The sequence below is a fragment of the Lactuca virosa genome, chromosome 5, assembly GCF_052849685.1.
Source record: "Lactuca virosa cultivar CGN04683 chromosome 5, Lactuca_virosa_CGN04683_v6, whole genome shotgun sequence".
Taxonomy (NCBI): Eukaryota; Viridiplantae; Streptophyta; class Magnoliopsida; order Asterales; family Asteraceae; genus Lactuca; species Lactuca virosa.
The window spans coordinates 145246697-145258331 of record NC_136430.1 but is presented as its reverse complement, the minus strand read 5'-3'; the positions used below and the strand labels follow the sequence as shown (position 1 = coordinate 145258331).

The 11635-nt window shown below is 35.6% G+C and overlaps 1 protein-coding gene across 1 annotated transcript; it reads right to left on the bottom strand.

The window, feature by feature from the left end:
- Positions 1-2056: 2056 nt before the first annotated feature.
- On the bottom strand, positions 2057-5124 carry LOC145115337 (annexin Gh1-like). The gene is made up of 5 exons (XM_079051611.1): positions 4917-5124; positions 3843-3988; positions 3427-3645; positions 2579-2791; positions 2057-2513 (listed from the first exon to the last, which is right to left on the bottom strand). Exons 1-5 carry the CDS (start codon positions 4990-4992, stop codon positions 2217-2219), a joined length of 951 nt encoding a protein of 316 aa, XP_078907737.1. The 5' UTR covers positions 4993-5124; the 3' UTR covers positions 2057-2216.
- Between the last annotated feature and the right edge of the window lie 6511 nt (positions 5125-11635).

The following is an 11635-nucleotide window of genomic DNA, read 5'->3' as shown; positions in this document are numbered from 1 at the left end:
AAACTATAGGCATCATTTGTCCTCTCTCATTGCTTTCTTTTGAAGAACTAGTGAGTTAGTTGATGTTTCATGAGTGCTTCTCCTTAAGACTAATTTGGTATTAGTTCATAAATGCTTACGAGGCACTTATTACAATAGTAGAATAGAATCTTTGGTGGCTAATACTTGCTTGGTGGATACACATAGAGCAACTCTATTTTTAGTCTCTCTTGCCATCTTCTACAACTTCCACGCCTTCCCTTGAGGAATCAAAGTCTACAAAGGTTGTTATTTTTTTCATTATATGGATGGTTTAATATTTCTATGAATGCAAAAGGCTCATTGGTGGGTTGAAATGGTTTTTAAGTTTATTCAAGTTTTAAAGCTTCTGTTGTTGTGTTTAGCGTTTTAATAAAACTATTTTTGAATAAAGCCCAACAATGATGTGGTGGAGGCCGAATGGGGATCATCTCACTTTGGCTGTGGTGTCTGGACTAAGATTGATAGATAGTGTAATCATCATCAAGATAAAGGTATTCTTTTTTCAATTTAGAAAAAATGTGTTGATGATGGCGCTAATACTTTGTTTTGGAAATATATGGTTTAGAGACATGGATGAGATGAGATAGAATTTATGTGTTCCTAAAAAGAAAGATATACTACTTTGGATGTTTTTACACAATCTAATCCTTATTAAAAGTAATTTGGAGAATAAGGGTATCGATATGGACTCAATTATGTGTCATGCTTATGATGTTCATATTGAAAAAGTCTTAAATTTGTTTTTTCTGGTGAAGTGGCGGGCCATGCTGAGGCGTTTGTAGGTCATTGGTTGGATCTATCATTTGCTTCTTTGGTGTGGCTTCCGACCTTTTCACATACGTTGATATTGATAGTATTTTATAATCATATGAAGATATTGGTGTTAGAAGTTGTCTTTGTGATGATGATATGGGTCATCTGGAATTATGGCAATGTTGTGGTGTTTGGGTCCCACAAATTCCATAAATATGAAATTTTTGAAAAAGGGTTGTTTTTTCCTTTAATTGGTTCTCTTATAAGAACGGTAAGCTCAAAGTCAATTGAGTTTTGCAGTTCTACAACCCTTTTTGGCCATTAGTTTGTCATTCTTTAATTTCTTATTCTAACTTCTTGATAATCATTCTATTGTTCAAAAAAAAAAAAAAAAAAAAAAAAAAGACTAGTCAAATTCGAGTGCTAGGAAAAAGGAGACAAGATTATCTTTCTTCTCCTATAAGTAAGGGATCTATATTTTTAAGGGCAAGAAATTTTGTCCACGAAGATCCTAAGTTTATTTCCATTTTTTGTTGTTTTTTTTTCATTTTTGTTATGAAAAGTCATTCAATCAAATTAAATATATTATGTACATATTTACACTTGTCCAAAGTCACAAAGATCGTATATATTATGTACATATTTACACTTGTCCAAAGTCACAAATATCCTTTTTTTTTTTAATAAAGAATATTTGACAGTACCATTTATTTGATTTCATTTTATTTTAGACTTAAAAGTTAAATTAGTGTTTTATTTATTTGTGTATTTCTATTTAAGAAATATATGGATTTATTTTTTTGGCGATTTTAGATTTATTAAAACCGAATGTTTGCAACTTTTTTTCAGTTTTATCTTTTTTAAATATTTATTCGGTAAAATCCTACATTGGTACCAAACTTAAGCGCTTTTATGAACCAGAAAAAATAATAAAACCGATTATTTCTGTCAAAAACATAGGACTTTAATGAACAAAAAATACACAAAATGGGTGACCAAATTACCAATAATCGTCTAGCAATTTTAATAACAAAATTGGTGACCAAATTATCAATAATCGTCTAGCTCCCATATATTAAAAAGATGTTTTCGATGGTATATATTCTAATGATACTCTTTTTAAGTATTTCCGATGTATGAAAACACTATGAGAACAAAAAATAAAATATTTAATAGCAGTAGTTAGTTTAAATTAAAAGCTTTACGAAAACAATAAGAGCATTCATCACTTTTTGCGCAAACAAAAAACATGTTTTTGATTTTTTTGGACAAGACAAAAAACTAGCAATAATAGTACCTTTCTAATGATAAAACATGACCTTATTAAAACAACTCACATACATAAAATAGTAGCAAAATATTCAAACAAGTTCAAATTGAAACATCAATATTTAGTAGTACAAAAACATTAATCATATCATTGATTGGGGTAATAATGTTCCTCAAGCATCACCATGACCCATCAAAGCAAGAAGCATTTTTTTATAGTCCCCAGATGTGTCTCCAGCAATTGCACGATCCAAAGGGACACTGTTCCTTCTTTGGTATTCTTCAGCAATACGCTGTAAATCAACTTCAGCGCGTGTGACAACAACGCGCGTGAGAGCCAATTCATCTGTCCCAAGTTTGTTGATTGCCAGACGGAGAACCTTTTCATAATATTTTTCAGGAACGGTCAAACATTTGATTGTTGACCTTAGAAATTTTAGATATTCGTCTTCAGGATCTGCTTTTAAGTCCTGCAAAATATCATAATCGTTTGAATTGAATCCTATTTTTTTAATAAAAGAAAAAAAAATATTACCTTGGTTATCGCGTTGCCGAATTGATTGTTGTACTGGTTACATGTTGCGTTGAGTTGAGCTTTACTCCTTGTTGTAAGAATCCTGATCAGCTCATCGTCGGTGTAAGCTTTGTCGCATATCTTTTGATGGACAATTTTAGCCTCCGATTTTGCTAGAGTCATGTTCACCTCATCTCCCTCGTATCGAAAAGCACTCACAAGCGGAACTAAAAGCTGCAATGGGACAAAAATGTAATTTTGTTAAATCATAAGTTTTTAAATAAATAAATCAATGTTGAATCTTGTTGTTTAATAGTTTTTGACTTTTTTCTAATCATCAAACGTATGTAACAATGTTTGACATTCATTGAACCGATTTCAACGAGACCAAAATTGTAACTTTTTTCCCGCCTAAAAAGGTGGAACAAGATGGAACATGAACTCATTCTCAATTTTTCTTTTAGGAAAAAGACGTAAATGCTCTCAATATCCTCGTTATTGAAAATAGCTCTAGAAAACTTGTCCTCTAGAGTCCATTAGCATTTAACAAACGTAGCCTACGGCTACGTTTGTTATATAGGACTTGATAGGTCTGGACAAACATTCTAGGGCTATTTTCAATTATAAGGATGCGGAGGACATTTACGTCTTTTTCACAGAAGAAAGATTGAGAACGAGTTCATGTTCCATCTTGTTCCACCTTTTTAGGTGTGAAAAAGGTTACAATTTTGGTCTCGTTGAAATCGGTTCAATGAATGTGAAACGTTGTTATATACGTTTGATGATTAGAAAAAAAAAGTCAAAAACTATTAAACAACAAGATTCAACATTGATTTATTTATTTAAAAACTTACGATTATTATTATTACCTTTCGGAAATCGCCAGATGCGTGATGTGCAACATCTTCTTCAATTGATTTCTTGTATTTAGCATGATATGCATTCCTCACAGCAAGCAGATGATGTGAAGATCTAGTGCAAGCAATTTCCATCAGAACCCAATTGCTGGCAGTTAGTTTCTTTGTTGCTTCATTTGCCAAATAAGCATCGCGCTGAGCTGGATCCAATGTCCACAACAACACCACTCTCTGTTTAAACAAGTGAAACAATAATCAGTAAATGGTTCTTGTTTACAAAATTTTGAATATTTTAGACTTGAAATCAAACATGGTTGCATATTTTGCATAAACAAGGATTTAAGATGAAGAGGGCATTTACGTCTTTTGCAACAAATTGAGTCAAAGAAAAAAATGAAAAGTGAAAGATAGTATAGATTCAAACTAACTTGAAAATCGCTTGAAAGCTCAGAGTCCAAATCTTTGAGGAGATGTTCACCATATTTTTCAAAATATGTTTCTTGAATCTTTTTGCGTTGAGCTCCATTTCTATGGGCCAGAATCTCAATGATCAATGCCTCGTTTGTTCCCCAACCTACAAAAAAAAAATGAGTGGCATAAATCATAATCATATTATTAGAATGTGTAACCAAAATTTAATTATTCTTTTAAAAACTAATTTGACAATTGGGTGAAATTGTCACTTTAATGGCACTCTTGAGCTATATGCATGATATATAATTACAAATATATAGCAATTTTCATTGCTATAATTGGGTTGATTTTTTATAGTATAATGTCCTGATAAAAAATAATGAAAGGACATAACTGTAATTTGGCAGATGTTTCAAAGTGCAATGCATTAATAAGAAAAAAAAATTAAGTGGGATGATGTAATTAAAAAAATAAATAAATAAAATAAAATAAAAAAAGTAACATGTTGTAATCAACAAATAAATGAAACGTTTTTATGTCTTTAATTTAGACCAAAGGAGAAGTCTCCATCTCCTTATGTTTTTTCCTATACATATGACTTCCTTTTCCGATATTCTTCTTAAAAGGGAGAATATAAGCTTAGGCCCACTACTCATACTTTAGTTTTTTGGATTTTGTTAAACGAATTACATGAGGATTATGAGTTTGAACAACGCTCTCGTTTTTCTCATCGACGTTTTCAAACCCAGATTTTTCAGGGGATTAACGATTAAGATTTCAATCCAAAAGCAATTCTTGATTCTGATCATACAAACCGTATTTGTAGATCTGTGATTTGACAGATTCATCTGATCAAACACCGATCAAAGGAAGTAAAATTTTCATGTAAAAAATGTTGTTCGAAACGCATCAACCGATTTGGGGGAAAATGATCAAGGATCAACTATAAATCACTAAAAACAGCACTATGGCATGTATAATCGAGATGATCGGAGACGAAAACAACACAGATCTGATACGATCCAACAACTAATCAAAATCGAGATGCGAGTAAGATGAGAATTATAATAACTGTGAGGATAAAGTACCTGCAAATGCTTTCCGGAGTTGCTCACAGTCCTCGGAAGGAGAAGGGACGGTTGATGGTACCTTAAGTGTCGCCATTGTTGTTGATTTTGGACTTCTCCTTCTACTTTTCTCTCTTTCTGTGTGCTCTGTTATGAAATCCAAATAATTGAAGCAATAAATATCACACCATACACGCAGGCATCACTCTGTTCATGTTTATGACACCTTCCGTTTTTTAATATTTTGAAGGGCTACGTGCTCGCTCGACACCATGAGTTTGGCCCAACAGCCTGCAACTCAATTATATATAATATTAAAAACCCTAAGACTTATATATATAATATTAAAAGCCCTACGACTTATAAATAGTGTAAAAAATAGTGTACTTTATGCATTTTATAAATATTATATTACTAAAAGCCATAAGGTTTATGAATAGGATATATTTGATGTATTTCATTTGTGCATAATAGTTTGTGAGGTTGTCGATTTTGGTCTCTGTTTTTTCCTTTAGTAGGGCTGTGCATGGGTCGGTTTGGATCGGTTTTCGATCCAAACCCAATCCAACCCATAAATGGTCGGTTTCTGGTTTTCAGAACCCAATAGGATCGGTTTCCGGTCGGTTCGGTTTCTCGGGTTCTGAGGTCGGTTTGGGCGGGTTTTCGGTTTATTGGGTTCAACCCATACATTCACGGGTTCTGGGTTTAAACCCATGGGTTTTGGGTTTTAACCTATTTTCCACAAATGAAGCAACAAGTTAAATACTTCAAAAAACACCAAATTTAAGTTAAATACTTCAAAAAACATGAGTCTTACGACAAATAGTCTATTACAAGTTACAACCAAAGCCCAAAATAGTCTATTACAACCAAAAAACAATCAAGTATGGGTCGGTTTCACGGGTTGGATGGGGCAGTTTCTTGGGGTGGTTTGTCGGTTTTAAGTATGGGTCGGTTTCTCAGGTTGGATGGGGCGGTTTCTTGGGGCGGTTTGTCGGTTTTAAGTATGGGTCGGTTTCTCGGGTTGGATGGGTCGGTTTCTGGGTAAAAACCGAACCCGATTGTTCGGTTTTTCAAAAATTCAAACCCTAACCGTCGGTTTTGCTTCGGTTTTGGTTTTTTCGGTTTCGGTTTCGTCGGTTTTAGTCGGTTTCTCGGTTTATTGGTTTGGGTTTGCTCATCCCTACCCTTTAGCCCCTACGTTGGCAGAATGTAGTGTTGCTTCTTGTTTCAGGACACGTGCATGTCTTTGCTACTTCATTCAGGTTAAATATTAACTATAACCTTTTATTTTAACCTACAAAAACACACACCCAATAAATCTTTGTGGACCGACTCTCAACTACCTCTCTCAACAAATCCTAAAACACCCACACAACACAAGCACTCTTTGTGAGGGGTGAAAAAAACCTTATACTCGATGGGAACCCAAAACCTACATTTTGTTTGACCAGAAAATCCCTTAGTTGACTAGAGATGGTAACGAGAATGAGGAATCCTCAAATAAAAAACTGGGGATAGTGATACCCCTAGTCTCTGACCCTGGAGTCGGGCCCGATAGATATTATTTTATAAAAATAATGCAAAACATATGTTTATAGTAAAATTTACAATGGAAAATATTCAGAAAAGTCATATTATTTGGAGAATTTCTTTTGACAAAATCTTAAAAGAATTTTGAATAAAAAAGCCCAATAAACCAGATAAATCAAACACTTTAACCCATTTCACCTAGAAACCCTCATTTAGCTAGTTACCCTGTCGATGTAGACATGATATGTTGAGGTGCGTAGTGACTCACTAATGAGTTACCAATATAAAGGCTATACGCAGGACAAGTCTCACTCGGGCCCTAAAATCGGACCAGGCAAAATTTGAACGAGAAGGAGGAGGAAGGGATGCCATCTTAATCTTATGTAGGAAGCTAAGGATCAAATCGAGTTGTGATGCATCATCTCAGAAGCAGGTGCTATTATGGTGATCCCGTTGGAAGATGAACTTTATGGACTCTGTTAAAACCAGGAAGAAGGTTCATAGGCTGCTGAAATTACTGTTGGGTTTTAATTCAAAAATAGTTTAAAAAACACAAGATTTAGCAACGGAAGACTTTTATATTTTGAACAACATAAAACAATTTTATAACCAGGGACGGAGCTTATATAGGGCCAGGAGGGGTTGTGCCCCCCCCCCTATTTTTTTCATAACTAGCCCTTAACTATTAAATTTTTTACATATTAGGCCTAAAACAATAAAATTTGACTTTGCCCCCCCCCCCTGTTCTTCAATTTTTATACACATTATATCGCCCCCCCCCCAAATCAACACATCAAGCTTCGTCACTGTTTATAACCCACCAAGGATCTTTGTAAAGTCCTAAAAATTAGAACAAAAAATTTTGTTTTTGTAATAATAAAACCATCAACCAAACATTATTTATAGAAATCGTAAAGGAAATCAGAGTATATCAACAATCATCCAAAAATACATCAGAGTCAAGTAAAGCGGAAAATCATGGTTTGTGCATTGCGATCCTCCCGAACTCTTCCCCTTCAAACCGGAAGAACCTAAAACATAAAATGAAAACTCTAAGTACAAAGCTTAGTGAGTTCCCTAAAATACTGCATACCATACATATACGTCAGCTCAAGGTTGTACCGGCTCTATTTCACCCCGGGTCTGTTTCACCCCCGACTCTATTTCAACTCATATGTCAGCACAAGGCTGTACCAGGACTGTTTCACCCCCGATTCTATTTCAACACAATCAGTATTTTTTTCAACCGTACGAGTCTATTTCACTCCATATACATATAGCAAACAGACACGCAGGCATACAGGCATACAACAGGAGTCATAAAGACTACAAGCAAATACAATCCCTAGTGTCCTAAAGTATAGTGAGCAAACTCACCTCGATCCGCTGCTAAGCAAATAGATGCTCGGGCTACTGAACTGGATAATCCTCGCACTAACCAATCAAATACATCCTTAATTAAGAATTAGTTCATAAACATTAATAGAGACTTTAATTTACTAATCCCTACTCCTAGGATAAAAGACCATTTTACCCTTCCCCTCAATTGGCCCAATTAACCGTGGCCCAAACCCAAAAACACCTAAAGCCCAAAAATGGCCCAAATCCATAAAGGCCTAAGGCCTAACAATAGCCTGACTCAATAAAACTTTTGGCCCAACAAGAGCCCAAAACCTAGAGTCCAAAAGTGGCCCAAAACCAAAAGCCCAAAATGGCCCCCTGATCAGTACGCTTAGTGTACTACATGGGTACGCCCAGCTAACACGACCAAGATCGATAGATACGGAGCTACTGCCATGGATCATGGTATCCAACCATGCTAATCTCTCCCCACCGGTCTTTAGAATCCCCAAAACTCTCCTCAATTCGAGTATGGATCCTGCTCTTTCAGTAGTACGGTGTAACGCCCACAGATCAGGGCTAGTCAATTTAAAGACAATAAGCGTCAAAAATGACTTTTTGATGGAAGATTATTTAGAACGAATAATCTTAACCAAGTTATAGTATACCTCACAAGGGTTCCGTACATATAAAGAACGCCGAAATCCGAGTTATAACGAAGAAGTTATGACCCGTCGAAGTTTTACGGCAAAACCGGCATGGCACCGTGTAACGTAAAAAGTGAATTTTTGATAAATTCCTTTTTATCCTTAATGATCTAAACAAAAGTCATAGTATATGTTAAAACGAGAGCGTGGACTAAAAGAACGCCCAAATCTGACTTCGTATGAGGAAGTTATGGTTTTTCTAAGATTTAGCATAGCAGTGCACAGCCCGGAATTCGAATTTTAGATCGATCGATTTTTGGCCAACACAACCTAAATGAGAATTGAATATCTCATTAATAGGAGCTCAACGATAAAAAGACAGACGAAAACGGAGTCCGCATGTAGAAGTTATGAATTTTACGCAGTCATTTAACAGTATAATCTTCTCATACTGTTAAATTTATAATCAGTCGAGAATTAGTGGACGGAGTCAAAAAGGAAGTTGTAGATCTTGTCTTTACCTACGAGTGGATATAAATAACGTCAAAAACGGAGTTCATATGCGAAAGTTATGAATTTTTAAAGATTTGTTGTTTTACCTGCGTCCGGCGCCACATGTCAGCACCATACTTCGCCTTGGAGCCTACGCAAAGCTCTCGACGTGAGCACCCTTTCTCACGACGTGAACTTAGTGTCACTTGCATAAACCCTGGCGACTATGAACTTAGTGTCACTTGCATAAACCCTGGCGACTATGGACTTAGTGCCTATTGTATAAACCCTGGCGACTATGGACTTAGTGCCTGTTGTATAAACCTTGGTGACTATGGACTTAGTGTCTGTTGTATAAACCCTGACGACGATGGACTTCGTGCCTATTCCTTAGGATACTCCTTAGGAATGAATGAACGAGGAATAGTGGATTCTTAGGGTAGATCCTTAAGAGTAAAAACGATAATGGGAACGGGTAATTGGGTTAACTATTTGATGATTAAACATAATAATTATATTACTGTGGGTTGAAAACCCTATGTACTCACCAGGTTTCCCAACCCGACCCACTCAATTCATTTGTATCACACGTGTCGATATGAAGTTACATTACACTGAGAGATTAATGAGATATAAATCACTAGTGATAATGAATGTAAGTTCTGTTTATGCTTATGTTTCTGTATTGACGATGACATCCCAATGTTTTAAAATAAAGAAAATACATTTCTTCGGAAATGCTTTGATAACGTATTTATCATGTTTTTCTGGGAACAAATTCTGCAACACCTTTCTTTAAAAGGTTACTCTGATTTTCAAAATAAAGCATAAACAAATCGGTCTTTTCTGGCCGTGAAAATGGGGATGTCACATACGGGCCCAATACTACCTTCCACACTTATACATACTTTCCTCACGGATCATCTCGGGTCCTCTAAGACCTACTCATGATAATACTCCCAATACCCACTCAACAGCGAAACAACCACACTAAAATACTTCCTTGATGCTAAATCATACCAGCATACTAGCATAATCATACACTCTATCCACACTTCCTAAAGGAAGACAAAACATAAAATAATTGGTCGGCTGACCCCACATAACTCATCCTACCACCAACTGTCACACGACCCTCCATTGGTGCCATATAACTATTGCATGAACACTATCACATACTACACAACTTAAAAAATCTTAGGCTAAAGGACTCAATCCTACAACGGTTGGACTCAGACAAGAGTTGCTCAGCAGGACCAAATCCCCCACCCTAAGGCCATTTAACCCATGCAGTATGTGACATAGCACATTCACTCGATTGTTAGTTCACACACGAAAGATTCATACAACAATCAATAGGGTACTCTACAAGAGATAAGGCATCAAATATCAGGCAATTCTACTATAAGATTCCTGAGGATCCATATCCTATCACTAGCATGTTGTTCCAATCGTAACATAACATAATACCAAATAACTGTTGGATTAGTGTCTATGTCCATAACTATATTGGGTATGTACTTGACCCGATTGGCATGGTCCATTTGGGTTGCATTACATCATGCATTTGGATAGACTAAAATGAGAGAAATAACACTTAAGGTTTGGTAATATATTATAAGTTCTAATATATTAATAAGATTATTTAATTAGTATTGATCAAGAATTAATTTGGAATAAATTAAGTGATCAAAAGAAGACTAATTAAATATATGGGTTGATTGTGTAAATCATCCATACTTGTATAGTGGGCTAATACTCCATGGAATATCAAGTTGGGCTAAAACCTATAGGATGGTCCATGGATGCTCCATGGTGTTTTTGTACCCATGGATCATGGAAATGAAAGGCCATGACAATTAGGGTTTACATGGTGTAACCCTAATTGTGACAAATCTTGTCAAATCGGCTACCATGAGAGAACAATGTATGTATGGTGAGGGCTAGCCGATTTCATGAAGTGGTTCATTTCTCTCTAAGTTATTCCAGGTGTATTTGATGTTGTGTAAACCATTTGAGGTGTCACACTTGGGGCACTCGGCTCTTAAGCATCAAGGAATCAAGCTACATAAAAAGGTATGTCTTCTAACCTGTTTTATTACCCAAGTATCAAAGATTGTATGCTAGATAGGGTAATACCTTGGAATATTCATATTTGCATGTATAGAAGAGAAAACATAGATCCAAGGTATTTAGGGTTGCATGTACACTTAGGAGTGTTAGAATGCTCAAAACCCAACAGTGGTATCAGAGCCTAGGCTTGTTTTCAATTATACTTGATGCAAAGTGCTGAAAAATGCTGAAAAAATCGATTTTCGGGCTGTCTGGGCACTGGACTCGCCGAGTCCACTGATGGACTCGCCGAGTCCATGAGGAAACTCACCCTACTCGTCGAGTAGGTTCATACACTCGACGAGTAGGACCCCCTGACAGCATATTTTCGACTTTTAAGGCTGGAATTGGACTAGAATCATTACGCTAAGCTGTTTTTGAACCTATAAACCTGTTTTTGATGTGGTAATGATCATTCTAATCCAATTTCAAAGATAATTGTCAATAGATTCATGTTTTGTATTAGTTTAATGGTTAGTCTAATTACATGAAAAAGCTTGATTGAATTATCTTATTCTTATGAGTTGCTTAGATTAATAGAAAAGTTATGTGAAATTGTTGTTTTCAATCCATTTTAATCTAAGAGTTGATTCTAAAATGTGTTTTTGTAACTTG